At 41.8% G+C, this 26,173-nt stretch overlaps 1 protein-coding gene across 1 annotated transcript in view; it reads right to left on the bottom strand.

The window, feature by feature from the left end:
* SERPINI1 (serpin family I member 1) overlaps positions 1–26,173 on the bottom strand; it is a 90,733-nt gene that overhangs the window by 5,378 nt on the left and 59,182 nt on the right. The window contains exons 4-6 of the mRNA XM_075003911.1: positions 23,285–23,479; positions 21,599–21,803; positions 13,691–13,788 (exon numbers count right to left, since the gene is read on the bottom strand). Of these exons, the coding sequence (XP_074860012.1) occupies positions 13,691–13,788; positions 21,599–21,803; positions 23,285–23,479 (498 nt within the window). The remainder of the gene's footprint in view (positions 1–13,690; positions 13,789–21,598; positions 21,804–23,284; positions 23,480–26,173) is intronic.

Here is a 26,173-nt window from a genome sequence, read left to right as displayed (position 1 = left end):
GTAGCCACGCCATCCAGCCCAAACTTTTCATGCATATTTTCTCTCCATCCTGCCTGTAAAAATTAAATGTCAGATTATATTGTAATAGAATCACCACCAGTGATCACCAAGGATTCAGCTTCGTAACTAATAATGATGATGGAAAATGTTGCCACCACCTCAGAGTTCACTGAGTGTCGGACTGGGCCCTTGGCTTTCTCTCCTTTGCTCCCCCCGCTCCAATCCACACAACAATTCAATATGGATTTGATCCTCATCCTACTGTTTTCTTTGGAAGGTTTGCTATGTACTTCAAAGGCAATAGGATCAGAACATCCAAGGGCCAGGCAGTAGGCTCTTATACTACTAGACAACAGTATCTTTAACAATCTTCTACCACATCCCAGTAATACGTTACAGAAGTTAGACACACACTGGATTAGACCTCCACTGTGCATATACTCCCACGAAGTGTATGAGCTATGACATATCTATACAGACACAAGAGAATAAAATAGACAGCTGGAAAAGAAATAGAGTATTTGAAACAGGGAAGTAAATCAACTTGAAAACATTTAACTTAAGAAAAAAAAAATCAATCAATCCAATAACTGTCCATTTCTGAAGCCTTGCATGACAAAACCTTTAGTACACAATACCTGCCATCAGATCGTTAACTCAACAGGTTGAATCATCGCTACAGGAAAGGCCCGTGGGAATATTCTTGTACTTGATCTTCATTTGTCAGCACTCGCTCATAACAAAAGATAATGGTTCCAAAGCTAATGTAAACAACTGAGAGGAAAGATAGCCCTGCCTACCACAAGACTCCAGTACGTCTCACTAACTACACTGGCTCAGAACTGAACTAGCTCTCACAGTTCATCAGCTCCCATCTCTTCCACAAAAGCCTTAACTCATGTCTTATATGACCACATGTGGTAACACATACAGGAGATTGCTAAATCCTGTAGAAGCTTTAGGCTTCTATTCTAAGGTTTCAGAAATGCTGCTGTTGTCTAGAAAGCCGTGAGAAAGAGCCTCCACTGTATTATTTTTTGCACATCTGTCGATCTTATGGACTAAGCAAATTTACTGGTTTTGGTGTCCACATAACAGCTATTGATAGAAGATCATCCCCAAAAATATGTGATATGGTCACATGTGATTGTTACTTATTTTTGCATTTTACCACTTGTCCAAATGGTTTATTTGAACCATTTATCAAGAGGCCAAGAGGTTATACCTACTCTTCCTGTGAAGCTACCACTCCAAGTAAAGTATTGAGACAAATTCATTTAATTTTGCGCTAAATGAACTGCAGTGTTTTGGCATGTCATAGGGCATGCTCCCTCACTGCACATTTCTCTTTCCAAGCAATCTCCATACACCCTTAAATAAAGTTTAAAATGTGCATTTTAGTTACAATGTCTCATGTCCCATCACCATATGGCTTTTCCCAAGCTGCAGCATGACACTTAGATCAGGGTGGATAAGTTCCAGCCCGCAGGTCAGATCTAGCCCGCCGGCCAGATCTAGCCCGCCAAACCACTGTATCTGGCCCACGGACTCCCCTGCTGGGACCCTCAGGCATAGAGCAGGGAGTCACTTAAAGTGGTGTAGGTCTGCTCCCATGTAGCTCTCTGCTCTAGACCCCAGGGAGAGGGGCTTCGTGTGCTGCCCCCGTCCCCTAGCAAAAATCTCTCGGCCTCCATTGGCCAATTTCTGGCCAATAGGAATGGAGATTTTGCTGGGGGGGGCGGGCAGAAGCAGCATGCAAAGCCTTTCCCTCCTCTCAGCATCTCAAGCAGAGACACACATGGAACAGGCTTGACGAGTCTGGGGCTGCAGCAGGCAGGGAGTCTGCCTCTGAGGGCTGCTGGCCAGGAGCTGTCTATGTAAGTGCCTTCTGGTCAGAGCATGCACCTACCACTCCAGCCCCTCCCTGCCTGCCCAGGTCACCAACCAAACCCTCTGCACCTCTCCTGCTCCAGGTCACAACTCCTGCCCAGACCCTGTACCCCCTCCCACTCTACTCCCCCAGGCCAGAATCCTGTCCTGCAGCCATACCCACTCCCAGATCCTGACACCCAAGCCTCCGCCCTCGTCACAACCCCCTCCTACAGCCAAGCTCCCTCTCAGACCCCACACTCTCTCTTGCTTCCCAATCCCCTGCCCTGAGCTCCCTTCTGCACTTAGCCTCCACCCCAGAACCTGCACCGTTCTAAATGGTCTCCCATCAAAAAATTATTGCCCACCCACCTTAGACGGAAGGAAGGAAGGATGAGGAAAAAAGAAAATAAAGTCATCTCACAGATTATTTATCTTTTGATCCAGCTCTTCCCCACCTTCTTTCCCATTGCTCATTTAATAGAATCACCTTATTGACTGATTAATCACCCCAAACTAATCAGTTACCTCCCTATTCTATTCTGTTACCTACCAGCTCTGTTTCTGGGGAACCAAAGCATGACCACCTGTCAGCCCTGTGCCCTAGGGGAGTCAGGGAGGTTGACACTCATGGAAAACAAATCCCTTTTCCCCAGGCCTCTATTAGGTTCAAATACAGAGCACTGAAACTGGCAGGGGTGGACACACCTAAATCCTACAACAAGGGTGACTGAATTTAAGGAAAAACCCCTAGCCTTATCTACACTGAAGATGGAACAGAAAGACATCACGGTTAGCATAATGAATGGAGAACAGCTCTTCCAAAGGAGGAATCCCACTGAACTGTGGGATACTGAAAGAAGGGAAGCACTGCCTGATGGGAAATCTCTGTTCCAGATGTTGAAGTTGAAAGTTTTATCCTCAGTTTTACTCTCTTTTTAAACTTTGAATTTTAGGCTTAACAATGTAGCAATGTAAGGCAGCATATTAACATGTAACATTTCATTGATTTTATTGATTAAGTTCTTTAATTGAATATAAGTCTGTTTCAGAGTTTTGCAGGTAAAGAGAAAGCTTTGGTATTATGTCTATGTTAATAAGATTAGAGTGATGCTGAAGGCTGAAGCCTTAATTGTTTGATTTACAACCCCTTTTACTCTGCTTTTCTCTGAGAGTCTTTGTAAGAATTGTTTACGTGTGAAAGTGGTAGGTCTGTGTTGAGATAAAGGTGTGAAGGTTATCCCCAGAGCCAGATGGCCAAGAAAGGAGGGGCAAAGCGTGGATGAAGACAGACTTCACGGCATCAGAAAGGATCCCCATCAGTGTGTATCCCCCTGCCCCCATCAAGAACGGATTGGATTGGCAGATTTACTACTCTAAAGCATGGAGCAGGAACCCCTAAGGACAACTGATTACAGGGTGAGCCTTTCAGAGATGTTTTGAGAACAACTGGTATCAGAAAGATAACATACCAGTCACAAACTGACACAGCAAACCTCATGGGAGAAAAGGATTATAAAAGCAGGGTGATTTGCCGTGGGACTTTGCGTTCGTCTTGCCACCAACTCCAGGAGAGCATTGGACCATGACCGACAAGGCTCTGCTCCCCCACAATCTAGCTGGCCACTAGATTGATCCAGGGTCTGGACTGGTAACTATAACATCGTTTGGCACGACTGTGTGCATGGTGAGATCTGCCATCTGGAGATCTGCCACTTCAGCAGTGCATGCAAAATATCGTGTATCACCTCAGGACACAAAGTGAGAACTACCATGTTTACCTGAAAATACAGGGAGCATTCTAATCAGGAAGATTTTAAATGCTTCAGGATATCTTATACCATACAGAACAGTTCAGATCTCAAATCTAGAGTGTGTGTCAAAAAAAAAAAAACCTGTATAAAAATTCCCAGTACCAACAGAACAATTGATTTTCTTTTCATTTTAGGACAATTACAGAATGTTCAGTCTTGGGCACCTGTGGAACTCCTCAGATATACACATTACACCTGTCAGGATTCAGAGAACTTCCATTTTCTCCCTTTTGCATAGCAGGGAGCTAGAAAGCAGAATATGTGAAGTAGGCCAGCAACAGATACTAACATTTCATCAGCTTCCAACTTCAGCTTTAGAAGGTGCCAAAGAACTTGTCCACACAAGAATGCTATATCAAGGGTTAACATTTGGATTAAAACATCCCTTTCATTGTTTACATTCCAGACATCACAGTAAAGTTGACTGGTCCGTTTCCCTTTTTAGAGGTGAACAAGATACAAAGAAAAAACAGATAATAAGCTCTTTGGGAGTAGGAAATGTCTTTTGTTCTGGATTTGTTCTGTGCCTGCACCAAGGTACAAAAAATAATGTTGAAAATTAAGGCTGTGATCACAAGGGCTGACACAGGAGCCCACACAATTCCACTGATGTCAATAGTATACAGACTAACACTGCTATCTCTCTGTTATCATCAAAACAAAAAAGCAGTCCAGTAGCACTTTAAAGACTAACAAAATAATTTATTAGGTGGTGAGCTTTCGTGGGATAAGAAGAAGTGGGTCTATCCCATGAAAGCTCACCACCTAATAAATTATTTTGTTAGTCTTTAAAGTGCTACTGGACTGTTTTTGTGTACCGATGTCAATGATCTGTGTCTGGATTTGATTTCTGAAGCTCATTAGGAATATTGATTGAACATCTGTTTATCAGAAAATCCCAATTCATTGAACCTGAAATGTTTCACAGAAATGTTTCAATTTCACCACACTTCCTTCAAAACATGGACTGTATTCTTATCAAAACCTTCCTACTTTCTCGCCTGATGGGTTGGAGAGCTGAGCTTCCAAGGTCTGTGACTCTTTTGCAGCCCAGCCATGCAGGCTATCCTGGGACCCGAGATACCAGGGCTTCTAGTATACTTGCTACAAAAACCTGGGATGCCTGGATCAAGCAGGGACTCTCAGAGTATGTCAGCACAATAATGTAAGCCCAGTGCCCCCCTCCCATATACACAAAAGTGCACTAACCCAGGGCTTGGAGCCTTGGACCTAAGGAAGTGATGCTGGAACTACAGGTGCTACCACACCCCTAGCTTGAAGCAGTATTAACAAATACCAAATACATTGTTTCCATCATCAGCACCTCCACTACAAAAAATATTCCAGCATCTCTGTTCCCAGGACCTCAGAGAGGTTTCAAGCCTAAGTCAAATTCAGAGCCAGACTCAAGCTCTATTGCTATGCAATCAGTAAAAGCAGCCGTACAAAACTCATGGTCTAGGAGGCCATCAAAAGTATATCACAGGCCAATGTCTTTATCCCCCAGACAATGAAGTTTGGTGGTCAGTCAAGTTTTCTAATGTTGCACCATGAACAAAGGACTAGAGCAGTCACATTTTGTGAGTAGGGATTCCTCTCCCCAAGGCACTCCATAGGCTGCTCTCTTCCCCCTTCCTCCAGGAGCAGACAGGCAGTCCTTAAGAGTTGATTGTTGGTTCCATTTTTGAAGAGGTGAGGGTGTAATATTTAGATTTTTCTGAAAAACTTTTTGCTTCAGAATTGCCTTCTGATAAGTGGTTGCAGAGTTTCTAGTTTGAGTTCATAGATGGAATGCTTTTGCTTTTTTTTATTCCCCCAAATTTCAGAGTTTTCCATGAAATGGAAATCCTGAAGTTCCAACCAGATCTCCATAGGCTTTGGAAATTCAGGCGGCCTTCCATGGCAATAACACAAAGACATTAGCAGAGGAAAAAAATGATTACAAAAGCTTAATGCTATTCCTTTAAAGCCTTTCGATATTTTCTTTTATCTATTGAAATATTAATAGTCTCCAAACAGGTGTAATTTACTGCAAAAAGAAAGCTCCCATTTGTTTGAATTTAACTTTCATAAAGTGCCACATTTTACAGAAAGTGTAGGCAGTGATCTGAGAGAGAACTTTTTGATATTCAGACCCCCTTTAACCAGGCATGTTGGGGATAGATTTTAAATTCAAGCTTATAATTTTGTTGCCTAGAGCTTCTTTTCCTTATCTGGCATTGGAGCAGACCAAAAACAGAACCAAAACAACCTGAAGGAAACCTTTTGTAAGAAAGGAAAGTAACTTGAGCACTGGGTTAACTTTGTCAACACAAAGTTCCAAGTAACATAAAAACAATGCTTACTTCTTAATTTAATGAAGTAAACTGTGAATGTACTACTGACCTCTCCTCAGACATATTCTTCATTCAGTGGGAAAATCGGAGTTCAGCAACATTAATCACAACTGTACTTTATGCTTTACATTCCACTAGAAGCAATAATCTTTAAAGATGGTGAGGTTATACCTTTGATTCGACCAGCTTCTGTACCAAAAAAACACCAAGGCTATATCTGCACTTAAAGTGGGTACAGCTTTACCATTACAACTCAGCTGCTGTAATGCTTTAAGGTAGATGCTATCTATGCTGGTGCTGCCATTGGCCTAGGTGATCCAGGTCTCTGAGCAGTAATAGCTGGGCCAATGGAAGAATTCTTGTGTCTATCAAGTGCTGTTTACACTGGGGGTTAGGCCGGCTTAGTTACATCTCAGAGGTGCTGATTTTTCACACCCCTGGGAGACATAGCTATGTCAGTTTAAGCTTCCAGTGCAGACCAGCCCAGGCTTTCAAGCAAAACAGAGCTCTTAAGGTTTGGGAAAGATACTCGGATCGGGTCTACACTAAATAATGAACTAAGTCATTGAGAGATGTAAAAAATCTACACTGTCACCAGCATAGTTAAGTCAACTAATCATAAGAATGGCCATACTGTGTTAAGGTCCATCTAACCAATATCCTGTCTTCAACTGTGGCCAATGCAAGGTGCTTCAGATTTAATGAACAGAATGACCTCATCTCCTGTCATCCATTCCCAACGTCTAGCAAACAGAAGCTAGGGACACTCAGAGGATATTGGTGCACCCCTAACCACTGCCTCTCTCTGAGAGATGAATTACCTACCCATTAGGAGAACTCCTCCTCTTGATGTAGCTAGTGTTTAAGCCATATCATTTTAAGCATGGACAAGCCCTCAAAGCCTCAAAACTAAATACAAGGTAGAACAGAGCGTTTACCATAAGTAATTAATACACATACCAACAGACCATTTAAAGTGAAGTTGCTCATTAACACTTTTCTAGTCATAGGACATAAAGGGGGAGTATTGTGAGTTACAGATTGTTGTAATAACTCATAAAGCCAGTGCCTCTGTGTCTTTAAATAGTAATATTAAATTGACCAAGCAATATATATAGGCTCTCAGAACCTTTCTTGCTTTTGTAAGACATAATTGTAAAAACAAACATTCAAACAAGTTACTAATCTCATGGATTAAATACAAATTCAATTAATTTGCTAAGAGATGCTACAAATGGGAGGAGACAAAACTGACACCTGCCCCATGCCAATTTGAAAGGGTCTGGGCCTGCTGGGCACTGCTACTGAAGCCGTGTTTGAAGCCAGGTCCCCAGGCCCTTTAAATTGCATCCAGAGCTATGGCTGGCATGGGCTGGGAAGCACTGGCTGGGGGAGGTTATCCCCCAGTTCCATCCCCTCTGGGTGCCTGGGGCTGCTCCCTCAACCCCCACACCCAGGGGCCTGGCAATTCTCTCGGCAGTCTTGAACCTGTTGCACTCCTATATGGACAGCTGCTCACTAATGTTCATGCCTCTCTTCGGTTTGAATATGGAGTGAAATAAAAGGATTGCCCTGCTTGATAATATATCGCAGACAGATTGCCTCTCCCTCCCAGTTCCACCACCCAATACGCTATGTGAACGTCCAACATTATTTTTGGTACACTTGTTTCAAGATTTTTCTTGGGTTAGAGCTATAAATTACTGTGGGATTAGAATTTCCATTATAGGTCATCAAACAATGGAAGATATTCTTCGTGAAAAGGGGGCAAATAAGGAAGCTCTTTTAATTCCACAGGTATCAAAAGGCAACAATTTGTGTTTTTTATTTGTTGTGTTCCCTCTCTTTTTCATGTTATTAAAGAGAAAAAAGGAAAGGAAAAAAAAGAGATGGAAGAGGAGAAAGAAGAGGAGGGAAAGGAAAGAAGAGTGGTAAACGAAAAATGAACTGATTTCTCTCTCTCTCTTTTTTAATCCAACTTTGCAAAAAGGGAAAATTTGGAAAATAAAACCCAAGCATTTTTGGAGAAAGCTTCATATTAAAATCTGTTGTTGTTTGAAAACCTTCACTTAGCTCTGATTTTCATTTGGAAATAATAGAGAAAAGAAACTTGCCATGATACAGGTATCCATCTGGGCTATTAAGCAACAACCCCGAAGGGCTACAGAAATGTTTCTAAATTTTTGTATCGATGACCCGTCTCATGCAACAACAAGCCTCTGAGTGCAACTTCCTTCATAAATTATTTTTTTTAAATATGTAACACTTATAAATGCTGGTGGCAAAGTGGGATTTGGGGGGTGGAAGCTGACAGCTTGCAACTCCCCCACAACTTGCAACCCCGAGGGCTACAACTTCCTGGATGGAAGTTCAGTGACTACAGTGTAGGACCTTGAAAATGAAAGAAAGACTGTGGGATCCCTGGAGAAAAACCAACAGACAAAAACATCCCAGAATTGCAAAGCTAATGCAAAATAGGCATTGAAATCTCAAGGCTACAGCATAAACAACCCTCCTCCATATCTGTAGGCCAGGGTTTGGGGAACCTTTCTTGGGTCAGGAGCCACACAAAGGAAAAGCAAAAGCACACACCTCACTGACATGGACACCGACTGCCATTTTTTCCATTTTTCAATCTCCCCATCCCCATCACACACCAGCCCCAGAGCACAGCTGGTTCAAGTGCTGTAGATTTTGGGGCCCCGCTCTCTGGTCTGGGGTGGGACCAAAATAGAGGTTCAGCTTAGGAGGAGGCTTCCAGGAAGTGGGCTGTGGGTTAAGGGTTGGGGGATGGTGGCACGGTATAGGAGCAGGCTGGGGGTGGGGTGTCTGGGTTAGAGGGGGTACAGGAGCAGGTAGGAGGTGGAAGACCTGGGCAGAAGAGGGTGCAGGAGTGGCCTGAGGGTGGCAGGGTCTGGGCAATGGAGAGGGCACTTACCTGGTGTAGCTCTCTGGGGGCACATGCATTCCCATGTCCCACACCATTCCCAGGCACTGCCCCCTGCTGCTCTGACTGGCCACAATTCTGGAGCTGCCTTTTCCCTGCGCCAGGTAGAGCCTATGGGCCAGATCTGGCAATGGGTTACTTGACTCTGGCTTGCGAGGCTCAGGGCTCCATAACCCCCACCCCACAGTGAGTTGGATGCTGTGGTGGCGTGTGGGGGCACTGCGCTGTATATGGCTTAACAACTGAAATGCAGTTCAACATAGCAGTGACAAAGCAATTATGGCTGTTTTTGTGCCGTTCCTAGTATCCAGACCACACTCAAGTGTGCTATAGATTGTTTATCAGTTTAAGGCTAGTGAAGTGTTCTAAGACAAGGTAGACAGAACTATATAAATGTAAGTTACAGTAAGGAATTCACTGGATCATTAAAAGTTTGAGAGAGAGAAAGAGAGTGTGTGTGTGAGAGAGAGAGAGAGAGGATGACTGACACATGATAAGCCTGTCAGCCTGATATCGATCCCAGTGAAAAGAATGGAGCAGCTGCTACGGGACTTAACGAATAAAGAAATAACGGCAGGTAATGTGATTAGTGCAAATCAACATGGGCTTACAGAAAACAAACATTCTGTTAAATTAAATTAACTTGATACATTTTTCTGATCAGATTACAAGTTTGGCCGATGAAGATAATAGTGTCGATGTAATATAAACTTCTGGAAAGTGTTTGATTTGGTACTGTGTGACACTGATTAAAAACTAGAAGGACATAAAATTAACACTGAAGACTTTAAATGGATTAAAAACTGGCTAACTGATAGGTCTCAAAATAGAATTGTAAATGGAGAGTCATCATCAAGTAGGTGCATTTCCAGTGAGGTTCTGTGGGGATTGATTTTTGCTCCTCTGCTAGTTAACATTTCTTTTTAAAATCAATGACCTAGAAGAAACCAGTTTCAATGATTTGTGTGCAGATGCCTTAAAAAGTGGAAGAATGGCAAATACTGAAGAGGAGAAGCCTCTGATTCAGAGAGTTTGGGATTGCTTAGTAAACTGGACGAAATTAAACAATGCATTTTAATAAGACTAAATATAGTTGTACATAAAGAGTGTACACTTTGGAGTGCCTCACTGTAACACAGGTTCTCTTATTCTTTGGTCATTCTTCGGGCTCTCTCTCTGACCCTTCCTCAACTTTTCTACATACTTTTAACAATGGAACTGGACACACAGTTTTCCAGCAGCAGTCACATCAGTGCTAAATACAGAGATAAAATACCCTCTTACTTCTACTTGAGAATCCCCTGATTATGCATCTCTGGATCACATTAGCTCTTTTGGCCACAGCATCACGCTGGGTGCTTGTGTTCTGCAGAGTTTCTACCTTGATCCCCTAATCTTTTTCTGAGTCACTAGTTCCCACAACTCATCCTCAGCCTGCAGCTATGGCCTCAGTCAGGTAAGCTTATCAAAAAGAAGGCGTGTCCTAATTATAGTCTAAGTACCTGCATGGAACAAATATTTAATATGAGCGTTCCAATCTAGAGCAGATCTAGAGAAGTAGTTATTCCTCTTTATTCGGCACTGGTGAGGCCACATCTGGAATACTGTGTCCAGTTTTGGGCCCCCCAGTATAAAAAGGATGTGGATTTGCTAGAGCAGGTTCAGCAAAGGGCAACAAAAATGATTAAGGGTCTGAAGCACAAGACCTATGAGGATAGGCTGAGGAATTCGGGCTTGTTTAGTTTACAGAAGAGAAGACTTAGAGGTGATTTAATAGCAGCCTTCAACTTCCTGAAGGCGAGCTCTAAAGAGGAGGGCGAGAAACTGTTCTCAGTGGTGTCAGATGGCAGAACAAGGAGTAATGGTCAGAAGTTGAAGAGGGAAAGGTGTAGGTTAGATATTAGGGAAAACTTCTTCACCAGGTGGGTGGTGAAGCATTGGAATGCATTGCCTAGAGAGGTTGTGGATTTTCCATCCCTTGAGGTTTTTAAGTCCCAGCCGGACAAGGTCCTGGCTGGGATGACTTAGTGGGGGCTGATCCTGCTTGAAGCAGGGGGCTGGACTAGATGACCTCCTGAGGTCCTTTCCAGCCCTACGATTCTGTGATTCTGTTATATAAATGAGTTGCTATCTCTAGACAAATTCAGACTGAAAATAAGCATATGATTTGAATGGTGAGAGGAGCTAGTAAATTGTATTGGGGTCACTTGGGATTCTTCATCAATGCAATTTCAAATTAAGACTGGACACTTTACCTAGTTACAAGCTCTAAAAATTATTTTGGGGAAACTATAGCCTGTGTTACTTATGCAGAAGGTCAGACAACTTGAGCATAATGGCCCCCTACTGGCCTTAGACCCTATTAAACCACCATAATCAGCTAATTGGCAATAGCTGACAGCTCTAAAGTAAGGACCAAAAGAGCCTGGAGACTGAACCAGTTTCTAATTCTTCTGGGTCAGGACTGAGTATGCGGGAGTTTGTGCTATGGAAGTGCCTGAACAGAAGGGAGTAAATTTCTTCAGAGACCAAGAGCACCCTGTTATTTCCTGTGATTGTCACTCAATAGCTTCCATAAACATTCATTAAAAAAAAAAAAAATCTTCTTTTGTTGATTTTGTTTGAATTGAACTTCTAAATTTAATGGATTTTGGTAGTTATGAAAATGAAATGTTGACCATTGGCTTTTACAACTGTAGCCAGACATGAACGCCCTATTTGGCCTTTTCTTCTTCTCCCCCTGACTGGGAGAGACGAGAGAGAAACAAAGAGGGAGACAGGCAGCCTTTGATGTCCTGGGAACGCAGGTGTGCTGTCTCACTCAGACTCTCTACCATACACAGAAACCAGACAGTGAATGGGGTAGCTAATGGCCGCCCTTCCGGCTGAACTCGGTGATTGACACGCCTGATCACTGCCCCAGGAAGAACGGGGAATTTCCGCCCATCACCTCCAAAGGTACCCAATTGTCCACAATTCACAGGTGTAAATTGAGCCTTGCACCTTCCCTGGGAAACCTGGGGTTCAAACACATTCCTCCGATTGGCCACTTGAGACCAGGAAGAAGCCTACGTGACAAAAGGGGTCTAAGAGGGGTTTGGCAGCCCACCCCCTTTGAGTTCCAATCACCTACACCTGCTGGCCAGGTCTGGAATTGACTCCCGAGACTGCGGATGCCTGGTTCGTATCTACTTCTTCCCGAGGGACTGAGAGAAAGATTCTGGGTCACACCGGATCTATGAGGCAGGGGCAAGAATTACACCTGTATTATACTTCTTTCCTATAGGAATTGAGGGAAAGACTCTGGTTCCACCAGGTCTAAGAGGCAGGGGTGAAAATCACACCTGCAACGTGCCTTTCTTGTGTACACATTACTTGTATTAGTTTAAGCTAGCTAGTTTACCTAGAATTTTTCTTAAGTTAAATTATGTTGTTTCCCCTTTAAAAACTTCAGGTACTAACTTGTACTTTAATCATTTGTCTTAGTTAAATTGTTTCTACCTTTGTATAAATAAAAGGTAATTGTTAAAGCCTCTAATAAGTGTAACTTTCCTCTTGCTGCTGTACCCGAACGAAACGCAAACCAAAGAACCCAGCCTGCCCTGGCTGCTTAGCATAGCTGCTGGTGTGGCATCACCCCTTTTGCCCCACTGGACCTTTAGCTGGCACCTGGGCATCGGCTCACAACAACCAGGCAGCAAATGTAGTTATTTGTGCCTATGTGCCTTAATCTTAAAGAAACATTTCCTTTCCAGTACTTTTTCTACACAGGAGATGATTAACTGCACAATAGCTTAATGCTGTGGATGAACGGCCTTTTGGGTAAGAGATGACAAGTCACTTGCTGTTTAAATTCAGGCTACAAGATAAAAAAAAACAAATCAATTGAACCACTGAGACCATGTGTATTGTTTTACGAGAGGACCCCACATTGTTCATCATTCCAGAGGCATCCACCTGTTACATAATATTCTGTTTCTCTTTACTCATACAACAGAAGCATTGCTAGTTATTAAACGCTAGGGCTTCAGTTACACTAGCAAGTTTTGCCAGCAAAACCCTGGTTTTGGTCAACAAAACTCATGGATTGTGCACACACAAAAAATGGGATTTGTTGAGAGTACCCTGACTAACTACAACACTTTTGCTGGCAATGTTCTGCATCAAAGCTTTGAAGCATAATGCAACTGTCGACAGATTCTGTCAACATAAAATGCTGCGTAAAGGCCCCCGGGGGCCCCTCTTGACAGACAGGGCTTCCAGAACAATGGGCAGTCCTGTCTGCTGTGCTTCCAGGTGCCTGTTTTGTCAAGAGAACAGCCGGCAGTCAAGCTGGTCTATTGACAGAGCAGAGCGCTCTCCCAATTTGCTTTCGTGCGTGGCTGCACTCTGTCAACAGAAGTTTTATCAGGAAATCTCTTCCGACAGAGACTTCTGTTGACAGAGTGCTGTAGTGTAACCATTGCCTAGGAGTAGGGCATTCTTAAGCAAAGGTAAAACCCACAGATTATTATTTTACAAGCTTTACCATTCTTAAACCTCTTCTTGGGAAGTTCACAATTTTGTGATAAATACATGCTATCAGATATTGCAAAAATTCTAGTTTCACAAAAACCTAGGTTCTTGATTATTTGCAAATTTGTTTTTGCAGTCCTTCATGGACCTCTCTCAATGTTAGGACTTTATTGTGTATCATGAAAAAACTGGAAACAAATCTCTCTTACCAGACATTGCAGTGAGATCTGCATTTCTGCTGAATACTTCTGTGATTCCAAGACCCTTCAAAACATCTTTCAGATCAACTTCCTGTTCGGCCATAAACCTGTGGAACATAACAAAGATTTGCAAAATCCAAGGATGCGTTACTATTTACAATTTACAAACTTGCTAATAAAAATAGTGGAGTTGAAACATGATGTTAGAAATTAAGCAAATGTAGTACTCAGATACCATAATATGGTGATGCATGCTATAGAAATGCTTATAAACACACATTACAAATACATATATGGATTGATAACTAACGTTCCTGGTTAGACTATTCTATAACTACTTTTTGTATTGTAGTATGCCCCAAAATATGTGAATACATACATGAGATATACACAAAATTCCTACCTGTAAAAACTTAGTAATATAGTTTAATTAAAAAGATATACTGAATGTGACAGAGTTTAAACTGTCTAATGGAACAGACAGACAAAAAAAAGTAGAAACTTTACGGACAGCTGTTCGCAGGAAGAAAGGTTAGGAAAACAAGGAGGGTCAGTTTTTATTTTAAGAAGATAAAAGGAGAATATCAAGTAGGCTACAGTAATTCATTATGGTTCTGCATCCAATGAACTCAGGGGCAAAATTCTCACTGCCTTCAATATTGCAGGATTTGCTTCTAGACTAGGAGCTCCAGTTGTGAAGGAGTTTATCCAAAGTAATAATGAAAAGGGGTTATCCTCAGCTAGATTACAAATGGCACAGAGGTTTACTGATATATGAGAAGAAATAATAGGAAACGTCCATGTAATAAAGGCTCTCTATAAAATAACCGGCAGATTAATTATAAAGAATTTCAATTATGCTGACATCAACTGTAGGGCCACAAGGAGAAAGCACATAATATAGATGGTTTTAATTACATAATTTCTTTGGCAAATCATTTGGCTACAGACTATGTTGAATTCAGATTCAGTTCTTAGTGAAATGAATTTTGTATACTCTTGACCCAGTAGAAAAACTACTGCACCACTTCTTGCCATAAAAATCATTAGGTCTTATTTCATATTAACAAACCATGTATAATGCAACATGTGTCACCATTCTAGCACAGTGATCCTACTGATGTGATCGCTGTGAGCAATGAGATACACTGCACGCAATCCTGACCCAGCCAGCATAAAGCAGTTTATAACATGTGGAAATGATCTGAGTGAATGTCAGGCCATGTGCAAAAAGTGGAAGCTTAAACAAAAACCAAAACCTAGAGATTATAAAGAAAGAAATGAAAAAAGTCACATGGATTGTCCCATTGTCAAGAAATACCTAATAGAAGAAAATGGAAAACATGATTCATATTCACGGAACAACAACGTAGCAGGTAAGAAGTGGCAACATAAGCCAAAGTGAATCAACAAAAATTCCAGCTAAACACGTTAACGTTCTTTACAAGGAAGAATTTGTTCAAATGAAAATATGATTTATAGGGCAAGACACAAGAGCACCTATAACCTACTGGTGATAGCAAAAGAATTAAAGCACCACGCTCAGCTAACCAACAGGAGGTTCATGGTGCTTGGGAGGAAAATGGGTGAAACAGTCTTTTTAGGAGTTCATTGTTTTGGAAGGATACCAGAAGACTAGTAAATGACTAATTAGTTACGAAAGTCCCCTCTGGTGCTCTAGCAAATTCCATTCCACTCAGCTTGACATCATTTGTCAGAACACTACAAACTCTGACTGAATAAAATGTAAGGCATAGTGTACAGATAACCACAGGCAATCAACATGATTTCAGCAAGGGGTAAGTGTCCTTAACTGGGGTGGGGTGGGGGTGCAACAGAATCGCCAGGCCCCTGGGAAAGGTGGGGCTGGGGGGGTTGCTAAGGAAGCCAGTCATCAGCGCCACTCTGTGCTGCATCCACCCAAGCCAGCCCTCAGAGCTAACTGGAATGAACAGCTCAGGGCCTGGGGCTTCAGCCACTGCCTTTTGAATTGCTAGGTCCTGGGGCAATTGCCCCTTTGCCCCCCTCATCAGTGGTCCTTAACAAAATCATTCCTTACCTAGTTTTGTTCTTCAAAATGATGCTGTCAGAGCTTCTGAAAGAATTGCAGGTCCATTGGGCAAGGGGAAGAGGCAGGGCCTCAGGCAGAAAGTGCAGGACTGGGGTTAGCCTCCCCCAGACTGACTTTCAGTGCTATGCAGCCTGTACCACACTGACGGCAGCCGCTGAGAACCCTGGGCCCCTTTAAAAATCACCAGGCCCCAGGACAGCTGCTCCATAACCCTCCTCAGCAGCCCTAGATGCAGTACCCAATTTGCCCACAGCAATAAATAAAGCCCCACAAAGTCAGCCAATGCAAAGGACTTTGAACAACGTTTAGCCCTGCATTAAGGGCCAAACCCTCAAGTCTTTATTCACTCAAATGACTTCAAGGATCTGAAACAGTAAGACAGATTCTGTTCTCAAGTATTCCAGTGTCAACCTAGAGCTACTCCCACTGACTTCAATGCAAACTCCTAGGAAGAGCTGCTTGGCCCTCGATGCAAGGATTAACTGGGGTTTACATGATGCAGATGAACTAGCATGGGCACCTTAAAAAGAGGTGAACTTGCTGAGGAATATTTAGTACAATTCAGATAAATTTCAAAATTAAGAGCCCACGCATACTCCTAATCCACAGGTGCAAGGAATGACATTATTTGCTATTAGAACAAAAAGCAGTCAAGTAGCACTTTAAAGACTAGCAAAATAGTTTATTAGGTGAGCTTTCGTGGGACAGACCCACTTCTTCAGACCATATCCAGACCAGAACAGACTCAATATTTAAGACACAGAGAACCAAAAACAGTAAGCAAGGAGGACAAATCAGAAAAAGATAATCAAGGTGAGCAAATCAGAGAGTGGAGGGGTGGGGGGGAAGATCAAGAATTAGATTGAGACAAGTATGCAGATGAGCCCCTATAGAGACTCAGAAAGTTCCCATCACTATTTAAACCATGTGTTAATGTTCCGAATTTGAATATAAATGTCAGTTCATCCACTTCTCTTTCTAAAACGGAGCGATAATTTCTCTTCAGTAACACACATACCTTGAGGTCACTGACAGAATGCCCCATTCCATTAAAATGCTGACTAACTGGTTTGTGGATCTGGAGTGTTTTGATGTCTGTTTTGTGCCCGTTGACACTTTGTCTAAGGGAGTTAGAAGTCTGTCCAATATACAAAGCATCTGGGCATTGTTGGCACATGATGGCATATATGATGTTAGTAGAGGAGCATGAGAAAGTGCCCGTGATTCTGTAAGTAACCTGGTTAGGTCCAGTGATGGTATTTCCAGAGAAGATATGTGGACAAAGCTGGCAGTGGGCTTTGTTGCAGGGAAAGGTTCCAGGACTGGTGTTCCTGGGGTTTGGGGTTGTTTTGATATTTTTACTATGGGTACCAAGTCCATCTCTTCACTGCCTATCTAGAACTAAGAAGCTGATTTTCAGAGTTCAAAGTGAAAGACTGTTTCTCTTTGTAGAGCAGTCACCATATCATCTAGAAATAGCATAAAAGTATCTAAACTTCTCTGATCTGAGCTTTCTAATACATGCTGTTTACAAAGAGTTACAGAAGATGAGCCCTGTATCAAAGGTTAACGTTATATAATAATCAGATTTAGAGGAGGTACTTATGTCTTTGGCAGAACAGTACCCTTAATTTAGGATTTATGTACAGAATTAATTAATATGACTCTTCTAAAGCCTTCTGTGGTTCAGAAAGGAGAGAGGGCCCAGTCCCACAAAATGCCGAGTGCCTCTTGTGAGGTGCAGAATTCCCACAAAACTAAAACACTGAATCTCTCTAATCTGGAACTCTCTCATCTGGCAAACTCCATCATACGGCATGATTTTAGTTAGCCGGATGACCTCTTATCATGGGTATGGACAAGTTTCTCATGGTCCCATAAAGTTTGTTTACAGCCACCAGTCCTGGCTCTCAGTGTTCTGTGCTGTTATTTAGCTGTAAATTTACCCTTAAATGTCTTCTAAGAGCCCAGTAAGTAGTGGAAGTGCTGGTAATGTGCTGGAAAATACTGACCTCCTGGCATCAGTCAAATTCTTTCACCTGACACTTAAGTGCTAGGTCCTGAGGGTGCTAGACGAGAGAGATTCAATCTGTAGTTGCGAGTGCCTGGACTCAAACAGGACCAGGTCTACCTTTTTTTTGCTCATATAGCAAAAGGTGTTAGAGCAAAACTCAGTTCACCCAGAGGTTCATTTCAAAAAAACTGCTTTGCTTGTGAGAAGTTCAACAAACTAGGCTCTCAGATGGTCCACAATGCCTGCTTTTAGGCAGAGGTAAGATCAGAGCAGATAAAAAAAGAGGAACAAGTGCATTACTTCAGATCACAGGGGAAAATTCACACCTGCCTAGATGGCCAGTATAGGTCATCAGCATCTGAAGCATCATTTTAGCTTAGTGGAGAGCTTAATCTTTTATGCAGCTAATTAATCTGGCTTCAGACGTATCAGCCAGAATCTTAACACAGCATTTCAATGGTGTTAATACTTACTCAGCTGAGCTGACATGACTGAAACAACCTCCTGCCCATCTTCAGGCATCAAGACCAGGCACAGCCCTCTGCTATGGCCCTCACTCACAGCAGTAAGAGTCCTGTATATCTGTACTACAACCATGTCACAAGGAGAACCAGAGCTGACAAATGCTAGAAATAGCAGAGGAGCCATGAAAAGAATGAGCAGGAAGGAAAAGCTTTCTGCTTCCCCGCCCCCCCTGCATCCCCTTTTTAAAAACAAACTGTGGCATGTGAAACTCTGACAAGTTTGACGCATATCTTAAATGAACGGCAAGTAAACCAAAATAAAAGGACAGTAATTTTAAAACTCCAGGCATAGTCCACTGCTCAGACAGTGCTCCTGTTATTAGCTGGCAGTTATCCCTATGGTTCTCTTCAAATAAATTATGTGTGGGAGACATTTTTGTAAATTAGTTTCATGGTCTGTTTCACTTCTACGCAAAAATGGATTAAAATGTTGATCGCTTTAGCCCTAGTAAAGCTGGAAACAATGATTTGCAAATGAAAAATGAGAAAGCATAATTTAACAATCCTGGAGAATTCTCCCCTTTGCTATTAAGAGAAGTCATACAGTTTCATTTGCACACAGACCAGGCAGAAATTGGAAAAGTTGTGATTAACTCTGCTTTGGCTAGTCATTCAAGCCCCATTACAAATGTATAAGTTTAAAAAAAAGTTCACTTTATAATTGGATAGTATCTTTCGGGGACATGAAAATTTAATTCTATTCCACTGCTGCTTTCCATTTCTCAGTGGACAGAATCTGCAGGCCATATTTCATAACATGTCTTTTCAGTCAGAGCATAAAATATTTACGCAGTGTTTATTTAGTGCTCTGATAAAACCCTGCAGATCACCCCTGAATCCTAATGCAAATCTAGCATGCTGGGAATGCACAATTAATCTCTCCAATTTAATAAGGGAATTACAATATCTCTACATTGAATTTCAGGCTCAACAATTTTTTCATAATCTGAAAATGCAGAAAGAGATAAATGGTACCCAATTTTATCTGTGGCGATTATCCTTAATTCATTAATGGCCACAAAATACTTCAAGATTTCTGGCTGGGAGGTATGAACTGGGGTATGTTGGGAGTTCGTCTGTAGTTCTATGATGGCTGGAACGAGCTCCTCCACATGAAGGGCATGAAGACATGCTGAAGAGGGGCTACCGGCTAGAGGAGGAACAATGCTAGTTGGGAAATACGCAGGACTGGGTAAAATCCTAAGTACTGTAGGTGCGTCCCTGAGATCCTGAGTCCTGGAATCATGCACAATGAAGAGGGAGAAACAATAACAGAAAACCTGGAAATGGCAGAGATGCTTAATGACTTGTCTGTTTCAGTTTTCACCAAGAAGGTTAGTAGTGACTGGATGCCTAGTGGAGTGAATGCTAGTGGAAATCGTTTGGTTTAGAAGTAAAAATTGAGAAAAGAACAAGTTAAAATTTTAGGGACATTAGATGCCATCAAGTCACCAGCCTGATGAATGCATCTTAGAATATTTAAGGAGCTGATATAGGATGTATCTGACCTAATATCTTTGAAAAGTTATGGAAATCAGGAGAGATTCCAGAAGACTGGAAAGTGGTAAATATGGTGCCCATCTATAAAAAGGGAAAAGTACAGATGAGTCAGTTTAACTTCTGTGCCAGGAAAAATAATGGACCAAATGTGTGAAACAACTGAAAGACAATAAGAATTTGTAAAGAAGAAATCATGTCAAATCACTTTAAACCAATTTGACAACTTTCTCAGACAGGATAACAAGTCTTGTGGATAAGGGGGAAGAGTTAGACATGGTTTACCTAGATTTTAGTAAAAGAGGGGTAGCTGTGTTAGTCTGTATCTGCGAAAACAACAAGAAGTCCTGCTAACAGATATACTGGAACATAAGCTTTCGTGGGCAAAGACCCATTTCATCAGTACAATCTGTCCTGAACTAGAATTTCAAAATCATTGGGAGATATGCCGCATGACGTCATGTTGGCCTTAAAGATATCTTTATTGTGCTTTTCACTAACCACCAGTGCTTTTCATGAGCAAGCTGGCCATAGAAGACCATATTTGTTATCCATTAAACTGTTTATTCATAAGCACTGCTTCCATGTCCATGACATCACATAGCTTCAGAACCTCTGTTTTAGGAATTTTTTCAGACCAATTCACATGGGCAATCTTCCTCAGATAGTGCACATAGCACAAATCAAGTTTCAAAACCTATATTGTCTACGATTCTGAGCCACACAGTAGGATATTAAGGATAACTGCCTGATAAACTCCATATCAAGGTGAAAGTTGAACATCACAGTCAATCCATAGGCATTTGGTCAATCTTCTGAAGGCAGTGCTGGCTTTGGCTAATCAAACAAATACACCATCATCCAGACACTTCCAAGGTAACAGAACTTGTCAATAGCTTTAAAGACAGTATAAGCAGCAGTGATCACTGGAGTGCTGGGCTCTTTCTGAACAGGCTGAGTCTGTAGACAGCCTGGAACAGTAATTCATAGTAGTCGGAGCTTGTCTTCTTGAGGCTCACTGAGTCCAAAATGGTGAGTAGAAATAACAAGGCAATCAAAAGCAGAGAGATGCCCCAGCATCACAGCAGCATGTACGGTCACCGAAATAAAATGGCATCTTTAAGGTAATTTTAACATGAAATTTCCAAGGATTTTCTTCCTGTTCTCTAATTGCCTAGAAATTTCACATCTGTGGTTTAAAACCCAATTCACTGCAGGGCACATGACAAATCTCAAGCTGCTCTGAAAACAGAGAACACTACTGTGATCATCAAAATCATTTGCTACTGCACCAGTACTTCTCTGCTACCCAGTACTGTCATATAGGCTGTGTCTACACTTGCACCTCCCCTTGCAAAAGGGGGATGCTAATGAGACACTTTGGGATATGCTAATGAGGGGCTGCAATGACTATGAAGTGCCTCATTAGCATAATGGCAGCCACAGCACTTCGAAAGTGCCGCTTTCGAACACACACAGCTGGTCTACACAGGGTCATTTTTGAAAGGACCCCACACATTTCAAAATCCCCTTAGTCCTATTTGGTTGTTGGAATAAGGGGATTTTGAAGTGTGTGGGGTCCTTTCAAAAAGAACCCCATGTAGACATGCCATGCACGATCAAAAGTGACACTTGCAAAGTGCCGTGGCTGCCATTAGGCTAATAAGGCACTGCATATTCATTGCAGCACCTCATTAGCATCCCCCTTTTGAAAGGGCGGTGCTAGTGTAGACATAGCCATAGTGTCATAGCAGACAAAGGACATACCAATGCACCCTGTTTAAAATGTGTACTTGGAAGTATATCCTCACCTTGGCAGATATACCTCCACTTTCTGCTTCTTCACGGAATTGGCCCATTCCTCAATCAGCTGGGCTTTGACCAATGGCTCCAGTGTGACGAGTGGAACCTCCTGTCTGGAAAGAACGATCATCATACTGATCTCATCACCTTCATATGGTATTTCCAGAACTTGATAGATACCTCCTGCCTCATTGGAGCCATCACTGAACTCCCCTGCAAAAACAGGAACAGAATGCCACCCATAATTATTTCCTTTAAACTTTATCTTTACTTCAAAAACTGGGGAAAAATGCATTAAACATAGCAAAAATGTACACCATACTTATAGGAAGGTAAAACAACAACCTTAAAATTACTAACCTTATTGTAAGCTTGGGTAAAAATTAAAAAAGCATTAAGTAACAAAGAATCTAGGTCCCACTGATTCTCACTGAGACTTAGGCTCCCAAACACTTAGATCGCATTTAAAATGGGGTTTAAGCCAGGCTACACTATAGATTTGTGCTGGCCAGGGTGTGAAGTGGTGTGGTCCCTAACCAATGTCATTAACCTGGCAGAAGTCTGACATGTAGATATAACTTAAAGGCACTTCAGAAAATTTTAATCTGTGTCTCAATTACTAAATATTTCTTGTCGCATTCTTTCTTGTGGCATTCAATTTAAGTTTGAAAAGTGTTTCTGAAATTATATATAATATTTTAAAAAGCAGAGCCATCAAGTAGATTAGAATATGACTCAGGAAAAAACTTGCCAGTAAAAATGAACATGTATCTCAGCTTCTGAAATTGTAAATCAGTTGACCAATCCCCATCTTATTAACTTGGTGTCATCATAAAAGCAATTCACCTATACACTGCTTACATTTACTTGTCTAGCATTTTCTCTTGCCAGGTGGAGTTGTATCCTCATGAGAAAAATGACTTAACTTGTTTCATGCTTGGTCTGCCAGAACCCAGATTTGTTATTCTTCTTAGTACTCTTTATTCGTCTCTGTCTGAGGTAGATATATTTACAGGAAATTCTTAACTCATAACTTAAGAAATGTGTTTTCACAGCACAAGACAGGCACTTAGTAACATTTTAGAAATCTGAAGCACTAAGTATGTACAACAAAATTAAAGTTTCTTAAACCCTAGTAACTTTAAGAGTTGCTTTTGAATAGGGTAAGAGGTGACACCTTTCCTCAGAATATGATGAAATCAAATGTCAAAAATCAAACATGTTATAATTTTAAAGTGGCTAGAACTGAGATTTACAGAGTTAAGCATGAATTAAGAAAATTGTTGTTTGACTGCTTAATTGAGTTTATGGTTATTTACTTTTTATGTTTGACATGGGATGTTGACAATTTGTGTTTTAGCCATTATAAAGCTTAAAGTTATTGATGTTCAATGTCTATCATTAATTGTTTACTTCTATTATCATTTCCTGCAATTGTGAAAACAAATTAATAAAAATAAAAAAGCTTCAAAATTACTTATTGAACTTATTTAAAAAAAATGAATTCTGTCAAGACAATGTGTGTGGAGAAATACTCAACAAGAAGATGACAATCAAATAACTACATATAACTTGGCAAGCATACACATACATCTGCAGAACTGTGTATGGCTGAACATATGGTACCATATCATTGCCACAGTGAGCTAGTGCAGGTAATTCTAATTAATTCAGCTTTCCAGTTCCCAGCTTACCATAGTAAAATTCTCCCTGTTGGTACATCATTGGAATCTGCACTTCACTTTCATCATCTTTAGTGAACGAGAAAGTTCTCGTGTTTTCAGGTCTGAATTGTGACTTCCAGTTCCCCTTGAAGTAGATGGCATTGACGAGGGCCAAATGAGTTAAAGCACTGAAATCCCTTGATGAGACAAAGTCTTTGATCATGTCTGTCAGAGAGATAGGAAAGGAAGGAGTGCTTCAAACTGCACAAAAAATTGAATATTCAATCAAAACTCATCTAACTTGCAAAATGCAAGAAAATAAAAAATAGCACTAACATATTTTTAATTCAGATTTTCTCAGTAAATCCCAAAATTAAATTTTCAGGATTTTCAAAGCCCAAATCACTCTGCTGGTATATAATAAGCCTTCCTTAAAAGTGTTTATCAATCACTTGTGTCTTAATTCCAATTTTAAAACATACCCACACTGAAACCTTGATTAAGAGGAAATATGGGTCAACTAAAGAATGTTTCTCCAGGTGGTATGATACAGTTCCCTATTTTCCTCCGGGGGATCAGCTTCTATGGACTTTGGTTCTAATCTGAAGAAGCACGTAAGGAGGTGCTTAATTAAGAACATAAAGGGTGCATCTACACTAGGCACTAACTTTGAAGTCAACTTCAAAGTTAAGCACTACTTTTAAGTAGCCAGCAGAGAGTCTACACACCTTTTGTCTTACTTCAAAGTCCTTACTCCATTCCCAGGAATGGAGTAGTGCCTTACTTCGAAGTTTAACTTCAAAGTAGCGTGTGCATAGATGTTCAACTTCGAAGTATCAAAGTTATTTTCGTAGTGTAGACACAGCCAAAGAGTCCCACTGACTAACACCAAGAAGGGGCACAGCCATCAACAGGCATTTTAGTGCCCAGGAGTGAGCAAGTGTAACTGCTCACAAGCAGATTCGAACCTGGAATCTCTGGAGCTTAGTTCAGGCACCTCTATAGTTTGAGCTAAAAGCCAGCTGGCTCTCAGTTTTGGCTGTAGAGGACGCTTGTAAGTGGTCTAGGTGCCAACACACGGAACAGTGAACCACACTAGATGTGTAGGTTACACAAGCATATTTACACCGCTACTGATTTTCCCCCTATCATTATTTTGCCCCCACAGCTTTGTGCTCTGGACAGCCATCCTCCCTTGTCTATAGCCCTAAGAGTGCATCAGGAAGCCAGTTTTCACTCAATGGAAGTCCCACTGTCTCCAAGGTGAGGAGTGTAAAAAGCCCTCAGCATTTGAGCCATGGACATTTGCTCAGGGAAAGGAAAGATGACAAATTACATCTGCTCTAGTCATGAGAGGCTTGTTAGCGTAGCATAGCAGCTGTGATGTTCATAGCCCTAAATAAATTATTCCTATCAGAGTGCGTTGTCTGTTACCAGATATAGTGGATTGGGTATACATTAGTTTCAGTAAAATATTTGAGTTTATAACTGTGTAAGAACAGTGACAAATGTAGACAATGAATTAATCCTGGAAGGATTCCTTACTCTCCATCTGCAACACCAGCATGCTACACAAAAGCACTCTGCCTATTATTACTCAGCTTCTGATTTGTGCATATGTTCAGAATCCTATCTGCCTCTAGATGCATGTGCAGAGCTCCACAGAGCAGACAACTGGTATCGCACTTGTGCGATGGGGGAAAAGTCTGATTCATGCTGTCTTGGGAGTGACTGCTTTTTGTTTATACTTCAGTTTATTCAGGACAATGTCCCATGAGGCAGAAAGCTTACCGTACAGTCAAGAGAGAAACACATGCACACAGTTCCAAAATAAAAGCTGGTTTGAACATGGAAAAACACAAAACAAAGTCTTTCCCTTCTTAGCTTGACATGCATTTTTCACTGACAGTTTAGTTCTTGGGAACACACATTACTGTGAACAGTACTATGATTATTCCACACCATACAGAAAACTAAACCAGTTGTGTCTCATTTATTTTGTACCTCACCGAGCTCCTCTTGTTACTCAAAGATTTGAGAGGAGCATGTTTAAAAAGCCCAGGATAAAATTCTGAGCACCCCCTGTGGCACTGTTGTACAACTGAAGGAGAGGGTTGTCTCCCTTTGCAGCAGCAGTTCTAAAACCAGAAGATGCACCCAATTTTACATTCACATATGCCAGCATGATGTGACCTACCAAATGGCTGCTGCTACTTTATCCCCTCCATCTCTATGTCTCCGAACAGCAAGGCAGGATTTTACCTCACAGGTGCAACACATTCCCATATACCTTGGCAAACTTGGTGAATTCACACTGGAACAAGAGTCTTTATCATTGAACGCTTTTTCCATTTGTGCCACAAATATACATATTCAGTAAAGCCGGGATGGGAAGTCTGACCAATGGGAACTGTGGGGGCAGTGCCTAAAATATGTGTAGGGCTGTGTGGGCTGGGCTGATCCCCCTGCTTCCGCACCCCTACCAAAACAACTGCCGCCCCAGGTAAGTGCCCCACACCCCAAAATCATGCCCAAGCCCTGAGGCCCCACCCACACCCTGATCCCTATCAGACCCTGTGCTCCCCAGCCCAGACTCCTGTTCTGAGCCGCTGCCTGCAATCCAAGCCCCTTGGACCCAGCCTGGTGTCCCCTTCCTGCACATGAAGCACCTTATCCCCTGCCTCACCGCAGAGCCTGCAGTCTCATTCGGAACCCTCACCTCCTCCCACACCTACCTTCTGCCTCAAGCCAGAGACCCCTTCCCTGCACTCTGAACCCCTCATTTGTGGCTCCAACACAGAGCCTAGAGAATTTCACAAAATTTAATAGCCTTGGCCCTCCAGAAGAGTTCATCTTGCCCTACCTACAAGTAAGTTAAGTGAAAGGGTTTTGTTTTTGCTTGTGTATGGCCCCCAAACT

Source organism: Carettochelys insculpta, chromosome 10 (assembly GCF_033958435.1).
Source record: "Carettochelys insculpta isolate YL-2023 chromosome 10, ASM3395843v1, whole genome shotgun sequence".
Classification (NCBI taxonomy): Eukaryota; Metazoa; Chordata; order Testudines; family Carettochelyidae; genus Carettochelys; species Carettochelys insculpta.
Note: the sequence above shows the minus strand (reverse complement) of the source record. Positions and strands in the feature narration are given on the sequence as shown.